The 21,117-nt window shown below is 51.9% G+C and overlaps 1 protein-coding gene across 1 annotated transcript in view; it reads left to right on the forward strand.

Moving 5' to 3' along the window:
- The window catches only part of SETD3 (SET domain containing 3, actin N3(tau)-histidine methyltransferase), a gene marked incomplete at both ends in the record, with an annotated part of 47,491 nt that extends 32,586 nt beyond the window's left edge, over positions 1–14,905 (forward strand). Inside the window, 7 exons of the mRNA XM_084240322.1 lie at positions 2,553–2,611; positions 3,434–3,548; positions 8,715–8,789; positions 9,684–9,850; positions 10,626–10,711; positions 13,692–13,852; positions 14,471–14,905. Of these exons, the coding sequence (XP_084096448.1) occupies positions 2,553–2,611; positions 3,434–3,548; positions 8,715–8,789; positions 9,684–9,850; positions 10,626–10,711; positions 13,692–13,852; positions 14,471–14,905 (1,098 nt within the window). The remainder of the gene's footprint in view (positions 1–2,552; positions 2,612–3,433; positions 3,549–8,714; positions 8,790–9,683; positions 9,851–10,625; positions 10,712–13,691; positions 13,853–14,470) is intronic.
- Positions 14,906–21,117: the final 6,212 nt, after the last annotated feature.

A 21,117-nucleotide genomic window follows, 5' to 3' on the forward strand; every position in this document is an offset into this window, starting at 1 on the left:
AAATCATGTTTGACATTTGAGTGTTTCAAGATCCTTGCAAAACTAATCTATGAGAATCTGAAGAGGTTGGATAGCTTTTTTCAGAAACCCGATTTTGCTTGGGTAAAGCTGGAAGTGTAGCCACAGGAAATAAAACACCGATTTTCATTTCATCGGCGACAAGCTGCCTGATTCCGCGCGGGGGTTGTGGTGCATTCTGCCGCACTGCCAGTAGGTGGCGGTAGTGCCACAGCAGTGAGCCCTGTCAAGGAAGTTTCTTGCCTTTTTTCCCATAACGTCAGATTTTGCTTCAGTGAAACTGTTAAGTGCCTGTGTCTGTGGCAGAATAGCTTTTTTTCTACCAGAATTATGTATAGTCGGCACACCCCGTTTTTTAAAGCCGATAAGAACAACTACTTCTAACAGATTCTGCAAATATTATGTAACCCTACAGTCAAAACAATTCCACAATTAATCGGAGGGGAAGCATTTGCACATTTTTGTCCTTGGGTTTTCTTTACGGCTTCGTCAGGACTGTGAGCATGAACTTATCTTTTCGGTAAGAAATGCATATAAATTAATAGCAGGGAAAACATGTTGGAGAGCTTATTTTGGAAGGTGTTTGCCACTTCAGGACGCTGTGGTAGGGAGAGCCTTCTTCCTGGAGTCGCACTGACCTTCTGCAGCCCGGTGTGGAATTGTCTCTTTTCTCCTGGTCAAAAAAATCAGCCTTGGGGGTGGGGGTGTCAGATCTGTAATAATTAGGGGCTCTGCATTGGTATTTACTTGGTTTCCCAAGTACCATGGTGCATGTATTCCACAGTTTAAATGAAGTAAAGTGTTTTAAAATAACAGAAACAGCAGAGCTTTCCCCTCCTGGGGCTTGAAGGGAGATGGGTGTGCAGCCTCCCGGGGTCAGTGAAGTTTCCTTCTATTACCGGAGAGGGGAAAGCTTAGCGACAGGGTTCGCTTTCTTGAAGGTTCTTGAAATTTTTGTATGGTATTTTTTTGGATGCAGTTAGTTCTGGGGTGGAGGGACAGTTCTTATTTGCTGAATTTGCACTTTTTTTTTTTTTTTTTTTGAGGAAACCTTAAACAATGTTGTGGTTACATTTTGTAGTGAGATGGGCCGCATCTTCAGACCCTAGGGTGCGACCCAGCTTTTCATTTGTCACAGAGAAGAGGGGAAGACACTTCATTCTGGGACCCTGGAATCTTCCCTGGGGGTGACCACAATATGGATTTTTTTAAACCCAGAAATAGGATTTCCTGTGTACATGAATACCTTTGGGCAGCATGTTATTTTTATATGTTAAACTACACCTGTAATTTCATTTTTATTATTGCAACATTTGCAAGTTATGTGGCTATCTTTTTATATCTTGACTTTTCTTCTAAAGGGTTAAAACTGGGCCTTGGAGAGGGGAGGCCCAGGCACCTGGGCGCTAACACCCACTGATTGGCAGCCTTTTGTAACATGTAATTTGCCTAAAACTGCACTGAGCACAGCTTTTGTTTTCTAATTGATTTACGGTCTGAGCCACTTTTACCTCATCTCCTACCGTCCAGCACACGGTGCCAGAGAGTACATTACAGTGAGCGATGATAAATTACCGTGCACTCGAGATGCTAATGCGTCACGAGTAAAAACTGTGCGGGCCGGCGCTGGGGCCCCGCTCATGCAGAGGCCGGCCCTTCCTGAGTCTCAGAGCCACCTTGTGTTCCCGCGGCCGCTTGTGCAGTCTGCCGTCAGACTGTCATGGACACTGAAGCTTCAAATTAGACTGTTAGAGATTTTCATTTCCTAACAGAGACCAAGCTTTTAAGTGCTTGGAAGGTCATGGTGGGGGCTGAGGGGGTAGTGAAGAGAGAGGATGAAATATATAAAATTTTCTCATAAGTGTGAAGTTTTGGATATTTTTACCAACTGTTTTTCTGTCCAGGAAAAAAAAAAGAATTTAAGTATGCTGATCTCTACATATCTTCAGCATGTTTATTTGCAGGGTTGACTTTGTAATCCCCAGGCCTGTATTTTTCTCGATTTTTCTGTGCCGTGCCGCCCGTGATTGCTCTGCTCCTCGCAGGCTGCTCCTACCCCAGCGCGTGAAGTCAGAAGCAGGGAAAGAAACTCCCGTTTCTGAGAGTCCTTTAATTGTTCCTTGTATTGAGAAAGGACGAGTCTGAGGCCTCTGCCCGACAGGCCTGTCGCTCAGGAAGGCAGGCAGGCGGGCCGCAGACCCCTGGCCCCGAGCCCGAGCAGGGGCCGGCGGGTGCTCGCTGCTCGCAAACGCGGTCCACCTTAAATTTTATTTTTGCGCCATGTCTGTGGGTTCTAGTATCGAAATATGAAGAAGCAGATTTATGGCGGCTGCTGGGCACAACAAATTAAGTTGACAGTGATGTATGAGAGCATAATAGCACGATGATCCCTCAGTAGCTCGGCTGGACGCCTCCCGCTTCATTTGGCTCTTGTTAGGATCTGTTAGGCAGCTAAATAATGAAATTCTGCTGACTGATTTCTGTTTTCCCTTTTTCTCTTTTCACCTCTGCTTTCTAAAACTTCTAATTCCCAGACCCATCCTCATGCCAACAAACTGCCCTTGAAGGATTCTTTCACTTATGAGGACTACAGGTTGGTGCGTGCGTGCGTGCGTGCGTGTGTGCGTGTGTGTGTGTGTGTGTGTGTGTGTAGGGGGTGGCGGGATATGCGGTGGGGTTTAGGGGTGTGTCTGTTTGTGTGTAAGGTTTGGGGGGGTGGTTTCTAAGTGCATTTGGGATATTGAAAATGAGAGCATTGCTTCAGGATTAAATGCTGTGGCCATTTAGAGCACGGGAACCAAGGCCATCTTTCCAAAGTTGAGAGAGATGAGCCGGTGACTAATTGAGGCGACCAGGTTAACATTAGTGAGGTGGTCATCAGGATTTTTTTCCTTTTTAAATAGATGATTTTAGTGTAAAGTGAATATGAAACTTTTTTGAGCAGAAAGATTTTATTCCTGGCACAACATCATAACAGAGAGCGGTCCCCGTTTTGCTGCGTTCTTAGCAGATTCCCAGTTAGAAAGGAGGGGTGTTCTTGACCCTGGGGCTGACTGCAGGTGTGGAGCCCTCATTTGAGGGTGGGGAGGGGCTTCTGATGGAGGGGTCTGCACTTCTGTGTTAGACCCCAGAGGCCTGAGAGGCTGAAGCCCCCCTTACTGCGTCCTTCCTCCGGGGGTCCCCTTTGTTCTAGGGAGCGCCTCCTTTAACTCCTCGTTCTTCAGGCTCCCATTTCCTTCCAGCCCCCCCTTCCTCCCCTTAGCCCCAAGACTTAATTTTGAATGCCAGCTCAGGAGGCCAGCCATGGCCGGGGGTCTTAGGACAATGAGGTTTGGAAGAGGCAGTGTCAGGCGCACGCATGGGATGGAGTGGGCCACGCTGCCGCCTGCTCAGGCTACCTCTCCTGCTCTTGCAGGTGGGCTGTTTCCTCCGTGATGACTCGGCAAAACCAGATTCCTACGGAGGACGGTTCCCGGGTGACCCTGGCGCTGATCCCTCTGTGGGACATGTGCAACCACACCAGCGGCCTGGTAAGGACCAACTCGAAGTGTCGGAGGTGGGTGTGGGGTGCGGCTGGGCCTTCCCTGCAGATCCCGCTGGGGCCCCAGCCTCTCTCAGGAGGAGACGCCAGCAGCGCCCATTCTCCTGAGGCGTTTACTCAGTGATCAACACGGGAACTTGAATCTTAAACCACCTTTAGAAACCACAGGGAATTGGATTTATTTGCTAAGCTGTCATTCCAGCCTAAACATTCATTTTATCTTATTGTGCCACAGAGTGAACCAAAGTTTCTTTTCTTCATCTTTTGAAAATACCGGTTGATTAGGAAAAACCTTTCTTCGTGCTCGTTTTCCCCGCTAGGGTCCTTTCTGCTTTCTTTGCCGACTCTGCAGCCAAGCACTCGCCTCACTCCCGCCCGCCCCAGGGCTGACGTGGGCTTGGCCCGGCCCGGCTTTGCCCCCTGGCATTGAGCGCTTGGCTCCAGCCCCTGCACGTGGGAGTCCATTGGCATCATCAGGCACAGAAGCACCGGGCAGGAGATGTGAAGAAAATAGGGGATTTTATTACGGCTGTTAATTCCGGTGAGAGAGAAGGAGGTGCGGCCCCGGCCCCCCTCCGCGTCCCAGGCAGCAGCGAGGGCCTCGCTCTGTGCTGAGCTGATGCCTGGGAAAGGTTTCCTGATAGTAACTGTAGAAGATGATCAACTTCAGAATGTTTTGAGTTTTCAAGCATGAGATTCGTGCACTGGTCTGCTTAGGTTTCTGTTTCTCTTCTCACCCTCGGCTTTGTTTGTTATTATTAGCAGTGTTATAAATAGACTGAAAAAAGGCTGTGAATGAGTATTTCACATCTAATTCTACAAAATGGCCAGAACACATGTCATGTGTGCCGACACTTAAGATAGCCCTGGTGCTAACTGGGGAGGCCTCGCAGCGCGCGCCCTCGGAGGGGGATGGCGCGGCTCCGTGCTCACTGTGGCGTTGGCTTCATTCAGATATGCTTGATTTTGATTAACCATGTTAAGGAAGAGTTGCACAGTCTATCATTTATTTTCATTAATGAATAAAATTTTGCATTCCTTTCCCCCCCCTCCTGAGCTGTTTTAAACTGATAAGATTGCAGTGTTAATTTTTTTCAAATAGCATTTACCGTATGACTATGACGATGATACTTTTCAGCTTTTTTTTTCCGTATTAGCTCATTGGTTCCCAAAACCTGGTTGATTATCAGAGTTTATTTTCTGTGTGTAAACTTGAGCAAATGCGTGCTTTACTGTAAACCACAGGGCCACTACGCAGCTGGTAGCCCCTGCAGTAAGATGGGACGGCCCACAATGCCAGGCCTGGCCAGGGCTCCGCACACCCCGGTGCCTGCACGTCTACCTCGCGCCCTCGCAGACGCCTGACTAGTGGGCTGCATGCATGTCAGTGGGTTTAAGCCACTCACCTCCCCCTCGAGTAAAAAGTCAGTGAGTTTGTCTCAAAATAAAAATAACCACTGCCAGCCATTTATGCTGTGCTTTTCCTAACATGGCACCCAGCACCTGACCCACCGGGGCCTGGCAGAAGTGTCCCGGCCCTGAGAGGGTCTGTACCAGCCGGAGTGCTTCCTTATGGGGGCCTTTCCCAGCTCCAGTCACCCCACACCCGCATTGAACTGTTTCCTGTTGTAATTGTGAGACTTCATGGGAGATTCTATCTGCTAGGATTTGAGAATCTGCTCAAACATGGTGAAATTGTACAGGGCGTGCGCCAGCAGTTCACCCCTCTGTTAGAACCTGAAGTCCTAGAGATGCATGCTGGGCTTCTAGGCAGGAGGCGCAGGCACGCATGTGTGTGTGTGTGTGTGTGTGTGTGTGTGTGTCCTGACGATCACTGTTTCTCATGACTGTTGCTTAGGGAGCAGGTAGAAATTTGTGACCCAGCAAGCTGTGTGCTTCAAACAGTGTCCCCCATATCTGGTCTGGGAATAGAAATGAATCAATTCTGTAGCGGTGATTCCAAACCAAGAGCAGCCAGGAGAAAAGAGCTAGAGCAATAGCCAGAGATGCTGTCGCTAATTTCCTAGTCCCGAGTGCTTCCAAACTTGTATGCATGGGTTAAGCATAGGAAGAAATGATACATTTTTAAATTTTGCATGACTGTCAAAATAGAAACAAGCAGCAGGCTTCCTCTCTTGAGGTCGTCCAGGGGTGCAGAGGCAGACCCCTGTTCTGCCAGCAGATAAACCTTGTTGGAATAACCGGCCCTTGCATTTGGATATGTGGCTCTACCGGCCAGGATGAAAGGCTGCTGGAGAGCTCAGGCAGAACTGAGGGAGGGGTTTTGTGAGGGTCTTTCTGTTTGAGTGGAGAAATCCAAGACATTTACACTGAGGCTTCCAGTCTCAAAGCAGGTTTACAGTAGCAGACAGCCTGTCTCCACGACACTCCCTCTGCTGCTCCCCAGACACTGGTGCTTGGTCGCCCCAGGGCCTTTGCACCTGCTTTTCCCTCTGAGACATGAAAATACCCTGTAGCCACTTGAGCACCAGCTGTAAAACACCAGATATAAAAGCACCACACCTTCTACACTCAGCTCCCTCCTGCCTTCCTGCGTCCCACCCTGGTCTATAGCCTGTCTTTCTACCTAGTTACTTGTTCAGGGTTGGCTTGGCTGCCTTTTCTTCCCGTTCTCTCTCCTGCCCCTGACTTCCCTCCTGCCTCTGTCCTGCAGCACCCTGGGTGTCAACACCTGGGAGCCAGACTTTTAGGGCTGGGATTCACAATTCCTTCTCTACACTTTCTTACCAAGGTCACATCTGGGAGTTAGAAAAGTGGTTCAACAGCTCTGTGAATGAAAATGTGCCAGGACTTGGCTTTACTCATTTCATGTTGCTTTCTTCCTCCTCCTTAGTCTTTGTAGATCACAAGTATGAAGGATTTCTAGCTGCTGGGTTCATAAGTCACTGTCCTGGGGACACTGGGTGTAAAGATTAGCACCCCATCCATGGCCTTCTGTCCCCAGAGTCCATTCCCTGAGCTCAGAAATCATCCTTTGGCTCCAAGTGCTTGATGGCTTTATTAGCCAGTAGCACTTGGCCATCTTAAATTTTCATTCTTTGAGATAAGCTGGGCTGGTCAAAACAATTAATAAACATTTACGGAGAATGTGAGAGATATGGGTGGGGCTGTTCTTTTCCCTGGGGGTTCAGGCATCAAGTAGACACTCTTGAAGGCTGTCCATGTCAACTACTGTGTACTGTCACCCAGGGACACGGGGGAGGAGGATCCAGGTCTGACTCAGGAGGAGGACACAGGTCACCCACATTGGCCAGAGGAGTTTAGGAAGTGCCAGAGGGTGGGATACAGGGAGGCAGCACTGATAAAGCCAGACTTAGGCCAACTGGGAGCAGAAGAGGTTTGAGGTGACGGGAGCTAGCACCATGGTGGCCCCAGTGGCAGCCCCCTGGAGGGACAAGAGGTGGGGGGGCCTGATTCTCCTTGCAATGTGCTCAGGAATTTGGATTTCCTTCTGGAGGCGGAAAGCAAGCACCACTGAGAGGTTTTTGTTTGTTTGTTTTTAAAAATGGCAAATTGCATACGAGAATTCATAGCAATCAGTTACTAAGCACCTAAGGGTAGGGGAGCAGGGGGCAGGGGATGCCTACTATTGTGCCAGAAGTTACACTTGGGAAAAATGGCCACCCTTGCTGTCCCTTCCCCCACACCCCAAACCATGGCACCTTTTCTGCTCTCTCAAAAAAAAGGCACTCTTCTCAAAGACATCAAGTTATTTTTTTTTAATAAACCTACTTTTATTTAATGTAAAGAACTGCCTTTTTTAATTTTATTTTTTGGAAGTAAAACTGTCTTTATTTGAAAATGTCATTATCTTTTTTTAAAAAACTTTTTTGTGATTTTAATGGTAATTTCCTAACTGTGTTTTCCCCGCCTTGTCCCTTTCTCCCTCCCCTGAGTGCTCACTGGGTTTTGGGAGTTGTCTGCTAGGCACATGTCCAGCATTAATCTGTCCGTCTGCCTGGCTTTCCTCCCATCATTCCCTCGAGCTCCCTGCATCTTGCTGTAAACAGCAGCCTTTCACCTTCCTCGGGCTGAGCAGGGCTCCACAGTGTGGTTCTGCTGCAGCTCCTTGGTCCAGGCCTTTGCTGAGTGCCGGCAGCACCCTGCGTGACTTTAAGCAGGAGAGACCTTGTAAGGCTCCCCTGGCAGGGGGCACGCTGGGTGGGACCCTCTGCTGGGTTTGCAGATGCTTAGTTAGGCAAGAAAGCACAGGGCCTCAGCCCCAAGGGAAGTCACCCCAAGGACATGTAGGGACAAATGCTGACCACTGGGGGCGCCAGGGGTACCTTTGTGACTTGTGGGGAGGCCTTGAGCTTGCCTGCCCACCAGGACAGCAGATGGGGGCTGGGGCTTCTGTCCTTCTGATGGACTTGGAGACTCACAGTGTCTCTGCAGAAAGAAAGTGAACAGGATGTAACCCAGTTATTTTAGTGTCCTTTGCTTACCTGACAGTTTTAATTCTCTAGTTTCAGGGTGAAATGTGTACATGATTTCAGAGTCAGAGCTTCTCTTGGCCCCTGATTTTTTTTTTTTTTTTTAAGATTTATGTATTTATACAAGCACCGGGGTACAGGCCAGAGGCACGGGAGGGTGGGAGAATCCACCAGAGACAGAGCAGGGCACAGAACATGCAGACAGATGGAAGGCACTGCTGAGGGGAGCTGCGGGCGCAGCAGGAGAGGTCTGCCGCGCCATGTGGGAATCTCCCTGACTCGGAATCGAACCGGTGCCGTGGAGGCTGCAGATTGCTTCATAGTGCGCTCAACCTGCTGCGCCACCAGGGAGGCCCTCGGCCCCTGATGCTTTAGCCATTGGGAGACCCACGCAGCCCCCGCCTCTTCCTTCGGCCTGCAGGGGCTGCTCGCCCTGCGTCCCCGTGGGGGCAGCGGGTGGCGTCCCTGAACCGTGCGGTGCTTCTGTTTGGTGAGCGCCGCCTGTGATGATCTAGCTCGCTGTAGAATTTTCCGTAAGAACTCCCGGCGTGCATGGGAGGAATGAAGGTGGCCGAGCAGTTCTCTGTCTGTTGATGGAGCACCCAGCACGCCTCCTCTCAGGCTCCGCGGGAGAGCGCTGTCCGCTAGCTGCGGGGGAGACTGACCGCGCTGGCTGTGTCCCGCCCTTTCTCCATGTCCAGATCACCACCGGCTACAACCTGGAGGACGACCGCTGCGAGTGCGTGGCCCTGCGGGACTTCCGAGCCGGAGAGCAGGTGGGTGGCTGGGCCGTGGCTGGGGTGGTGCCCGTCGCAGGGACTAGACAGGTGCTTCAGGCAGGCGGGTGAAGCACAGGGGTCACGCGGGGTCCACTGTTCTCTGGTGCCCGCTTCACACCCAGAGGGCCCCAAACATTCTGTGCTTGGGCCCAGAGCGATGGGGGGTGGGGAGTGAGCGGCTGGCGCAGGCCCTGGTGCCTGCAGGGAGCGAGGTGGATATAAGGCCTGGCATTCCCTTACTGTCCTTCCCCATCGGGGGAGTTTATTTAAGCGGGAATCTCCTTTTACTAGGAATCAGGCTTGTACTTTGATGTTCACCTGAGTGTTTAACTGTTGGGGGGGGCTGAGCCTTTCAGTGATCTGGAGAACAGGCAGCTAGGAGTGCCCCGTCCTCCCTGCCAGCCCCTGGCCCAGCACAAAGAAACCCAGGCGAGGGGCCCACAGTTGCAGAGGAATGAAGGGAGCATGCCCCAACGTCAGGCCCTGCCCTTAGTGCGGGATAGCCTGTCCGCCCTGAGCTGGGCAGGCTCTAGGAGGAAGGCTGTGCTGGCAGCTTGTCCTGGGAGAGACTTTCTGGTCGTAAAAGGAGAGGAACACGATGGTGGATGTTACAGTGCAGTAAAGTGATAGTCTCGCCATCCCTGGACAGAGCAGAGGGCGGCCCGAGCCCCCAGCTGTCAATGGGCCTTCGATCCTCAGCCTGGCAGCTGGGGAACTGGGAGACGCAGGCCTTGCTGAGCTCCCCAGGTACATGCCATCTCCAGAACAGGGGTCGCCCTCACAGCTAATCCATGTAAAGTAGGCGGGCGCTAACCCTTGCCGGCTCTGAGCAAGAGCGGATGTTAAATTTCCTTCATGTCCCTTTGTTTTTTTCTCTACTGCCTCTCTCAGATTTACATTTTTTATGGCACCCGGTCAAATGCAGAGTTTGTGATCCACAGTGGTTTTTTCTTTGACAATAATTCACACGACAGAGTGAAAATAAAGCTGGGAGTGAGCAAAAGCGACAGGCTCTACGCCATGAAGGCCGAGGTCCTGGCACGCGCCGGCATCCCCACGTGAGTGAGCGCAGCCCGGTGCTCCTCCGGGGCCCCTCCGGGGCCCCTCCGGGGCCCAGCGTGTTATGGGTGTGTTAAGTGTTTGCAGATCAACGTAATCTGTAGCTGGGGCGTTCTCAGCTCTGGGGCAATATCCTGGCTCCTCATTAAGTCCAGGACGCACTTTGGTATCATTCATGTCTTTCACCTTGCAAAGGTTAATGGTCTGGATCAATTTGTTGCATTTAATTCTTTGCCACCATTAGTATCCATAATGAAGTCACAATCCTGGGTGATTTCAAGAATTTCTGGTGAAATTCTGTGAGATTTTCTTGCTTCTGAGGGGCAAAATGATAAAGAAGACAAGAATTATGATTTATTAGTTCTCCAGGGAAAGGAGGAACCCTTCTTAATGAAAATGGATTATCCAGACCTTTCTTTATTGAACTTGTCAATATTTGATTAATGATTAAAATGTGAACTCAACCTAAATTACTGGTAACATTTTTGAAGGACCCTGGGTGAGCTTCATTTCCTGGGCGGGTTGTTTGCGACCCCAGAAGAGGCTCTTTGACTCAGAAAAGCCAGCAGAGGTGGTGACCGGTGCCCTGCCAGCTGGCCTTGCCCCCCGCATTTGGCAGGGACTGGAAATTGGGCTGATAGTTCCCCCGGGGCTGGAAGGGGACCTGGACCGGCACATGCCGGCTCAGCTCCCAAAACCCACTGCAGATTGTGGATTGAGGGGCGCTCACTTGGGGAACGGCCGCCCTGCTGATCTTGCCTCCTGCCCTGTCAGGTCCAGCGTCTTCGCCTTGCACTTTACGGAGCCTCCTATCTCTGCCCAGCTCCTGGCTTTCCTCCGAGTATTCTGCATGACCGAAGGTAACTTGCTCGAGGGAAAAAGAGATGCTGACTTTGTCTTTCCTTTCAGTTCACACAAATGTCAAGCCTGGGGCATAAACATAAAAATCGCTTTAAAAGCAAAGCGCTCTGAGGGCGGGGCTACAGGGGTGATGCTGGAGGAAGAGGCCAGTGACCTGTCTACCCTCAAATGTTTCATCAAACCCTAGTGTGTGGTCAGTGTGCACTGGTGAGAAGCAGCCTCTCGGCTTTAGAGGGGCACTTAGCACATCCGGGACTGTCCACCGCATCAGATGTCCCCAGGAAGTGGCAGGTGCAGGTGTGCTGAGTGCTGGGTTGATGGTGACCTATCACCCCGTGCTCCACAGAGGCTAATGATCCTGACACTCAAGTCACGTGGGTGCCTGAAGTGACCGCCCGCAGGCCATGTGGTGCTGGGTGTCCCCAACAGCCGGTGACAGTCTGTTCAGGACACAGCGTTCTTGCCTCTGAAGTCAGGCACAGAAAGTGTTAACTGCATAGGGCGAGGCCCCGCCCCCTTCCAGCTTTGCTTGTGTTGAGTTGTGTAGGGTTTCCTACCCTGAGATTTTACCTGTCCTGGCTGCTTTCATCTTTCCATCTTTCACCTGCAGATGTGCTTCTCCAGCTTCCCTGGGCCTGTGTGTGTGTGTGTGTGTGTGTGTATGTGTGTATGTGCACACACCTATGCATGGCTGTTGGAAGCTGCCTCAAACCCTGTGCCTAACAGCCTGGGTAGGATCAGGTGAGGGCATGGGTGGCTGCCATCCTGGAAAGGCTATGGGACCTTGCCTGGCCCCGGCTCCCTGTCTCCATATTGGAATCCAGAAATGCCCCAGGTCAGCGCTTGACGTCAGGATGGACGTAGGAGAAACTTAGCCTCCAACACAGAGCGGTCGCTATCTGAGCCCAGCACCCGATGAAAGGCAGGGTGGCTGTGGTCCCTGACCAGTGGCTACATCCCTGCCCCTCCAGGGAGGGCTCTGGGCAGCTGGTAACCTTGGTGGCGTCATCAATTCAGCGAACATGCATTAAGGGTTAACAGTGGGCTTTCCTTGCGTGTAGCATAGGGACACTGTGAATGTCACGGTCCCCATCCGGAAGGAATTTATAACTAAGTATGACAGTGAGGACGGACCTTGCTGCTGTGCGGCCCCCACGGGTGCCTGGCACCACACGAAATGCAGTGCTGGCTCTGGGGTAACCTTGGGGAGGTGGGATCCTGCCTGCGCTGGTGCGGGAGCTCAGCCCACAGAGGATGGGCACCATCCACTCGGCCAGTCCGAGGCGATGGGGAAGGGACTCCAGGGTGGTTGGTGGAGCCGAGCGACCCCCATGGTGACTGGAGGACTCCCAAGTGCAGGGCCCGTGTCCTGGATTCATCAGCCCGCGGGAAGCCTGGGAGGAAGCGTCCTGCTCCCGGAACCTTTGGCTGGTTTCCAGAACCTTCTGGACGGGTCTTCATTCTCTGGTGTAGGTTCTAGTGTTCCAGTCCTGTGTACCCATCCAACACGGAAGGGTAAAGCTTGGTGGGCTGAGGAAGAAAACAGAAGCGGCGGCCCCGCCGCCAAGGAAGTGACACGCTCACGTCTGCGTCACTCATGCGCAGCGTGCAGCCCGAGGCTCGGGTGGCCGAGAGCCCCGATTTTTGTCTTGGTCTCTTGCTAGCAAATAACTTACTAGATTTCTTTTTTTGAACATTAGATTGACTTCTGTTTTCTTATTTAAAAAAAAAAACCCTGCTTGAATCATTTTGGGTCCATGGCTCCTCTTTGGCTTCTCTTTAGTCATAGAGAGGCAATTTGTCATGCAAGACACTTGATGTATTCTCTGAATTACTCTAACTAATACTAATAAAAGTTTGGTTTGCTGGCAGCAGAAGTTCTTCGATTTGAATTGTAAATAGTGACAGCTGTGGGCATTTTGCTCTGAAAGAGATACTGTCTCGTAATTACATAAGAAGCCAGGCCTGCCTCGGAGTGTGAATAGGGTCTCCGGGAGATAATGTGCCAGGAGATAAAAAGCTCAGAGCAGTTGCTGAATTCTTCCCTCTTCTTCAGGATATTTGAAGGGAATTGAGATGTTCACTCGTGTTTACTTGAAGTCTTATTTAAATTCCTGACAAGTGAGGGCTGTGGGCACATTTTTCATTAAGTAAGATTTTTATAGTCCATTTTCTTGTTCCTTTCAGTTGGGGGCTGACTTGTGATGAGATCACAGCTTTGTCAGGTCGGCCCTTGCAAAAAGCCCCAGTCAGTCCCTGGGCGGGGCTGGGTGGCGCCCCCTGTTTGTGATGTTCTTGGGAGTGTCTTTTTTTTTTTTTTTTTTTTTTTTTTTTTAGAGGCATGTTTTATTTATTTATTTGTTTGTTTGTTTGATTTGTTTATACATGCACTGGGTACAGTCAGAAGCGCGGGAGGGTGAGAGAATTCACCAGAGCCAGAGCGGGGAGCAGAGTAGGCAGAAGGACCGAAGTACACTGCTGAGGGGAGCAGCGGGCGGCAGGAGAGGTCTGCGCGCCATGTGGGACCCTCCTCCAGTGGCTGGGGAGCAGCCGGGGATCGAACCGGCGCTGCAGAGGCTGCAGGCAGCTTCGCAACCCAGCGCTCAACCGCTGCGCCACCGGGGAGGCCCCTTGGGAGTGTCTTTTTGACCCAGTTGGTGTGGCTGAGCTGGGGAGCGTGGGGCCTTTGAGGGAGTAGTCAGGAGGGGCAGGCCTTTAAAACGAACCTGGTGGCACTAAGTGCCCCGCACACTGAGTCTGGCTTGGGCCTGATTCCAAATAAGAACCTGCAGCCCTTTGCCTGCCCAGAAGCTGAGTTCTCACCACTTTGGAGAGTCTGGAAATGACCTGCCCGATGCATGGGGAGGGGGGCTTCGGGGGCAGGAAGATGACTTTGCTGGAAAAGAGATTCCTAAGTGACTCGCAGCTCCGGGGGAAGTGGCGGGGTTTCGCTAAGGGATGATTCTGTGTTCCTCGTAGAAGAACTGAAGGAACACTTGCTCGGAGACAATGCCATCGACAGAGTCTTCACCCTGGGTAACTCCGAGTATCCCGTCAGCTGGGACAATGAGGTCAAACTGTGGACCTTTCTCGAAGACCGAGCCTCACTTCTTTTAAAGACATACAAAACCACCATTGAGGTAATTAGAGTTGATTTATTCCAAAGATGTTTTAAAAAAATATTTCCAAATGCAAATTTCTATTGTTCTTCAGCAAAATCACCATGTATTTGACATATTTCATCCAACTGATTAATAGTTTTCTATTTGACACGTTTACACTGGCCCAGGGCAGCCCAGTGAGGCACTGTTGTTGATTAGAAGGTACTTTTACTAGAAGACACTTTAATACGTTTCTGTCATTTCTGATTCAGATGACACAACACATGTAAGTTTCCATTCGTGCCTTCAAAGTCCGCCTCGCACCCCGTCCCACCTGGGGGTCTCTGGTTTGTTCCAGGCGCCTGCCCGCCGGCCCGCCAGCCAGGGAGCACCGCCTCCCTCAGTCTTTGTGTTTCGTAACAGTTCTAGCGAGGTGTGCTTCACAGACAAGGAATTCACACTTCTCAAGTGTACGTTTTGATGTAAGTGTATACAGTCAGGCAGCCACCTACACAGCCAAGTTCTAGAACCTTCTGTCACCCCTCCAATCTCCCTCATGCCCCCATCCCCAGCACCAACTGATCTGCCTTCTGTCACTCCCGTTTTGCTGCTTTAGATAACTTCCTGGAATTGATTTTGCTCTTTTTTCATCCTCAGGAGGACAGGGCCTTCCTGAAAAACCAGGACCTGTCCGTGCGCGCGACCATGGCCGTCAAGCTGCGCCTGGGCGAGAAGGAGATCCTGGAGAGGGCCGTGCGGAGCGCGGCCGCCAACCGGGAGCACTACCGCCGGCAGATGGATGCCGCGGCGCCGCTCCCCAAGTATGAGGAGAGCAGCCTGGGGCTGCTGGAGGGCGGCGGGGCGGACTCGAGGCTCCCGCTGGTGCTGCGCGGCCTGGAGGAGGAGGCCGGCGTGCAGGAGGCCCTGGCCCTCACGGAGGCTGACAGCCGGCTGGTCAACGGCCAGAACTCTGTCCCCAATGGGCCCAGGTCGGAAAAGGAGAACTTAAGTCCAGAAGAAAGAAAAAGAGCGACTGAGGACGCCAAAGAAACTGCTCCCGACGGCGTGGCCGGAGCCATGGGGCGGCTCTGAGCGGGCGGGGTGCAGCCCCGAGCCCAGAACAGCCCTTCACTCCGCTGAGTTCCTGCCCCGCGCCTCCTCCTGCGGGAGGAAGATATGTTTTTGCTGCTTTATATGAAATGATTTTTTTAAGTTATTTAAGAAATCTAGCTCCCCTTGGTGATTAAGGTTGCCACCTTGCTTCCCGGCAGAGCAGGCGCGTCCCCAGCAGGAGCGCAGCCGCCTAGAGAGGCCCCCGATCAGACACGCTTTCTTCTGGGGGAGATTCCCCCTCTCCGGCGCCCCGCGAGGCTGCCTGCCCCTGCCTACCCGAGGGCACACGGGCCAGGCCGGGGCGGATGCAGAGCCGAAGCTGAAGAGTCCGGGGAGCTGAAGAGTCTGGGCAAAATCTTTTTTTTTTCCCTAAAAAAATACCAATACTAAGAGAAGAGGCAGGCTGGCAACCTTATTTTTAATAGTTTTGAATGTTGATAATCCTAATTATATAAGCGCGAGCGCGCGCGCGCCCGCGCACACACAGCTAGTGATTTCTAAAGACTTATTTACTTTTGTGTTTGTTTTACTGTACTAAGAACCTCCCTGTCCCGTGAATCAGAGAGGGGCGTGTGCCACCCTGTTGGGGCGCCGGCCGGGGGTGCCGTGGGGCTGGCGCGGGGCCCTCCAGTCCACGCCAAGCTAGAGATTTTCAAAGCTACACTTTTGAGTAAAAGCCTTATTAAAAGGAAAACGTGATTAATTTTTTTGTCTAATCCTTTTCTTTGGTGTGAGACAGCCCCTTCCTGACTTGCAGGTGTTTTTTTGAACCTTAGCCTGGTGGGAGCCAGGGCGGGCCGGGGCCTGCCGGCAGTGGGCGAGCTCGGGATGGAGCCGGGTTGGGGGCCCCCCCAGAAGTGCTCGGGTCACTCCTCACTGCACACGTTTGCGCCGTCTCTGGTGTGTCCTGGCTGCTAAGCACGTCACTTATTTTGAAAACTGCCATGAACGGGCTCACCCACTCTGCCAGGCCTGTGGCCGAGGTGAGTCCTCTTCAGGAAGCCCCGGGAAGGCCCGGCCCTGCAGAGCTGATGCGCTCGCGCCTGGCTCCAGGGAGCCCAGGGGTGTGCCGCCGCACAGGTTGGGGTCTCAGCTTTACCTTAGTGCCCCAGCGGTTGTGCCTGACTGTCCGTGAGAACACCTGGAACGCAGCGCTGAGAGGACACCTGGCTCATGTCAGCCTGAGGCCGCCCCTCGCGTATCACCAGTCTGTGACTGCGCGCACTTCCAGGAGGTGCACCCACTCGGGAAACTTGGGCCTCTCTGGTGTAAAAGCCCCAGATACTTGAACTTTCGTGGCTAATTTGTAGATGTGTTTTCTTGATGGATTAAAAGTTCTCTAGTATTAACTACGTCTTTCAGAAAAATATGTTCTCTATGCACAGTTCAGACCTAGGGGACTGCAGCCCGATGGCACCCAGGCCGGGCTGGCGTGGGTCCCAGTGCCCGTCCCCACGGGGCGCCGAGGCGCTATCAGAACAGGTGCACTAGAAGATGTATTTGATTTTTTGAGAGAGATCGGGGAAGACATCAACAATATTCCCTCATCAACAGGGGGATGCTGCATTAAACCTTCACTTAGAAAGGAGGGAATTCACTTTGGCAAATCCTCACTCTCTGGTGGTGGCCAGTGGCTACCTGTGGAAACAAAAATTAAAGAAGATAAAACCAACCCAGACAGTACCTGCAACGTGAACTCAGAACTCAAATAGCAAGACTGTGATGAGGGAGCTGACGTTACTGTCTGGGGGGAGTCTCCGAGAAAGCCTAGATCTTAAACTTGACTGTAACCATGACTACGGTGAGACATTTTTCATGTGATCTTGGTGTTATGTTTGCATTATTATCGATCTGGCAAAACAAGCCTGTTTAATAGGGTATAACTGATAATCTGACCCAGGAAGTTGGCTCCTTTTATTTAAATGTCAGTCGCAGGTGGGGGTGGAGTAGAATCCAATAACCTCACTGAGGGTCACCCCACTGTTTTAATCAGCAGCGCCTTATGTAATGTATTCCTAAACTTCTGCATGTAAATTGAATTTGAGTAACTTGAATTGTATTTAAATGCACTTGCAAATTTGTTATTGAAATGCCGCTGAGGGGCAGGTCCTGGGTGACAGGGACAGGAGGGACGGGTCATTGTCGCCCTGTGTTTGAAGAGCTGTGCTGGGAAGGAGGGTGGGGCCTGCTCAGTCTGCAGTGGCACAGCAAGGGGGGCGCAGGCCAGACCCAGCCCAAGGAGCTGCTCCAACAGCTGGGAGCCCGTGGTGGGTGGGGGGAGGGGTCCCTCATTGCTTCCCCGGATTGCACAGGCCACCTGCCATCAGAAGGGGTGACTGACACGAGCAGGGTGTTGTCAAGGTCGGGGGCTCTTTGGTTTTATCATCATTTTACAGAGGACTGGGAGGCAGGATGGCGGCTGAGAATGTAAGTTGAGCACAGAGCCCTGCTTCTCTGCTAGCTGGAGAGGGCACAGGCCTGGCTGTTTCCGTGTCCTCCTTTAGGGCAACCTGTGCTTCCCATCCCTGGGGTGTTTCTGAAGGCCCCAGTGAGATAAAGTGTCACCTGGTGCTGAGCATTCACAGGTGCTGGTTACTTCTTCCATCCGAGCCACTACTGGGGGGTGGGAGGCGGACAGCATTAGTGGGGCTGGTGGGCAAACGATCCTGCAAGCAGGAGGCTGCCCTTGTCCGCCCAGGCGGAGACTCCAGTGCCTGTCCCGCCGCCATGTCCCTGCGGAGGGTAATGTTCCTGAGCCAGCCCGCTGCCCCGCAGGTAGTGACCTGTCACACATTTCAAATGACAGGCACCCGGCGGAGTCGTCCTGTCTCCTGAGAGGGGTGCTGTGCTTTGGCCTGGGGAGGAGCTGGGGGAGAAGCGCCGCAGAAGGTGGCACTGGAATGGGGTTCATTTGTGGGCAGTGGAGTGGGGCAGAGACATGCCCATCTCCTTCTGCAGAGTATGCCTGCCCCCCCCCCACCAAGGAGACCCCCCCATCCTCGCACTACCCCACTTTCCATCCTGCAAAACTTACTTTTCTGAAAAGGACCTGGTGGCCAGCCCCTGCCGCGGTGAGGGTGACCCGCTCGCTCAGCTCGGGGCCTCCCGGTGTACCGCCTTGGAGCCTATACTCGGGGAGGGGAACATCATCCCAAACCTATGGGCGGCCAAAGACCTGTGGCCCCGACCCAGGCCGTCCCACTGTAGCTGTGCCCCAGAGCAGGTGCCTTAATGCGCCGGCCTCAGTTTTCCTCTCCGCAAAAGGGAATAAGGAGGCGAGGAGGCTGTGAGGATGCCTGTCAGTCTGGCCTGAGGCCGGGACAGCGGGTGAGGCCCCCGCCTTGGTGAGTGGATAACCCAGCCTCAATGCTCCACTGACACAGAACCCAGGAAGACCCTGGGGCAGCCTTGCTGGGGTGGCGGGATCTGCCCACCAGACTCTGCCTTCAGTCTGGACCTCCGTTCAGTGAGGCTGGTCATATCTTTGCTGTCTTTGCAGCTGGCTCAAGCAGAAAACCTTTCATTTATTTATTTTAAATATATATATATATGGGTTATATATATGGGTTTATACATATAAACTTGAACTGTCCAGGTAATGCTGGGTGGTACCAATTTCTTGGCTTTAAGTTTACTAGAGAAGTGATGGAAGGACAAGGCCGCAGTTCCCCTAGATGGAGTGCCCCCCTTGATCGGGCACCCCCTGGACGGACCTCCTTTTGGGATTGATCCTCCCATTGGAGACGATGCTGAAATGCACCTGGAGAACGTTACTGCTTTTTCATGCACAGGTTATTTATGAGAAAGGACTTGTTTGACTTGGGCCTCAGCAATTGTCAAAATACCCAGCCCGGAGCCTGGGTGGCCTAGACGCACGTGCAATTACAATGAGTAAATTCAGCCGGGATACTCCTTCGTTTCAGGTCCGGGGTTCATTTTCAAAGGACTAGAATGGGGGCGGACTTTGAACAGTTCCATCCAGGAAAATGGGTTTTCTCCCAGCTCTCTCCTTCCTGTCCCAGCTCCAGCTCCCTCCCTTCTTGCCGCCTCCCCTAAGAGGTGCTATCCTAGAAAACCCCAACTCTCAGCTCCTCCCACAGAGGTGGGGTTTGACAGAAGGGCCTTTCCAACACTATTTTCCGACAGAGTCAGGCTGGGAGGAGCCAAGGTGGAGAGCAGCCAGGTCGCCATCTCCCCATCTCAGGAAGCTGTGTGAGCAGGTGACTCATGCTGTTCAGCCGAGTGTGCGAGTGTGCAAGGGCAGGGCCCTTCCGCGTGAACTGACGAGACTGAGCAGCCTAGGAGAACTGATGAGACAGTCAGGAACCAAGTAACACTGATGACTCTCAGCTCTTTGCGGGGGTGGCAAAGGCATTCACCATCACCTGGCCAGGTGGGGCGAGGGGTGAGCTGGGCATCCACACAAGACCCGGTTCCCCCGAAGGTTATTTGCACACAGCAGTTATCCCAAGTCTGTCTTCTGGAGGCTGGTGACTACAGGGAGTTAAGGCCCTCAAGCTTGCGGGTCTTCCCATAAGGATAACAGACTTGGGCACCTGGCTCCACTCCACCCAGGTGGCAGAGGCCGATGGCAAAACCCCATTTCACAGGTGACCCGTTGCAGGCTGGTTGCTGCCGTGTGGAGCGGATGGGAAAGTGAGACCCGCTAGGCCACAGCGCCTCAAGTCAGTCTTCTTCCTTAGATGCTTTGAATCAGTGACCCCATTGGTTCACCCATGGTCATCAAGTATCTGAGGACTCGGTTCACACGGTGCAGGGTGCCAAGAGCTTGGAGCTTCCGGGGGGTGGGGACTGCCACTCAGAAGTGCCACTTGGAGGCTAGAGGCCTCCTGGGCAGCCATGTCCCCCACTGGGTCATCATGCCGCCCCCCACACACTGCAGGGCTCCTAGCCCCACAATATACAAAACCATAACTCACCTGTATGTTTGCTCCCGTCTAATCTTTACTCGCCCGACGTTCAATTGTTACCAACTAATATGGGATTTAAGTGTCTGATTTCGTTCTTTGCACACCATCACTTAACTGCTTTGAAAACATGCCCTAGGAAATTAGGATCATCCTCCTGTTTATAGACATTACATTGCAGATTCTCCAACATTCTGGGATCTTCCAGATACATGGTAGAATTACAGGGGGCCCTGGGATCCTAGCTTGGGGTGACTTAAGTGCAATGAGATCTGTCTTCAAGCCGGGCTGATGGGTGTGAGTGGGAGTGTCAGTCCCATTCCTAGCCTGCAGGTGTCCATCTCCACGGGGCAGCATTAGGAAAAACACCTGCTCACCCCATTGGGTGCTGGCTGGACTGTCTACAGGTAACAGGGAACGTCAGGCCACACCCACCTCGGTCTTTCTTAAATGGACAATTGACAAGGAAATGATGGGGTTCCGGCTGGGGGCGGCCCCTCTGGGTCTGGAAGCCTGTTTTGGGTCCCACTTCCTTCCTGGGACAAGTCTCATTGATTATGGCTCTCTGCCCACGAGCATCTCAGAGATCCAGGTGAACATGACATCCCCTGAAACAAATAGAAAATGACTCCCCACAGGCAGCAAATAACTCTCCAGGCTATCTGTAGGGAAGCCAGAATTTCCAGCAGCAATTAAATTGCATGATTGGATGCAGGGGAAATTTTATAATTGCTCACAGGTAGCAATTTATGAGGGTAGATGTTACGTATGACATGTGTCAAAAAGGTCAAAGTTTACACTTCCTTGGACATTAACCTAGTCTTTGAAACTCTAAAAGTTACACTTTTTGGTCATTAATTTTTTTTTACAAGCAGAGATTTTGACAATTAACCCAGTTAATAAAGGTCAAATTTCAATTTTTTCCAATTTCTGGAGCACTTAACTTATTCCTTTTTGAAAATGGGAAGATAGAGGATGATAAATAGTTATTAAATGAATACAAGGATGTAGTTCTGCTGTCTGGGTGATGATTATAAAACAGCTGATACTGGAAGAATAGAATTGCTGTGTATCTGATGGGAAGGAAAGTAGATTACAAGCAGAGGAAATAGAAAAATTAAGCCCAAATAATGTGCACAGTTAGAATAATATGAGTATAGGCGCTTGTTAAATCATCTCAGAATTCAAGTCATTCAATTATGTAGACTTCAGGCTTCAACTGTGGAATCTGCACATTTTTAAGTAAGTAATTTCTGCAAACTT

This window comes from Talpa europaea (assembly GCF_964194135.1).
Source record: "Talpa europaea genome assembly, chromosome: 8".
In the NCBI taxonomy this organism is placed as follows: domain Eukaryota; kingdom Metazoa; phylum Chordata; class Mammalia; order Eulipotyphla; family Talpidae; genus Talpa; species Talpa europaea.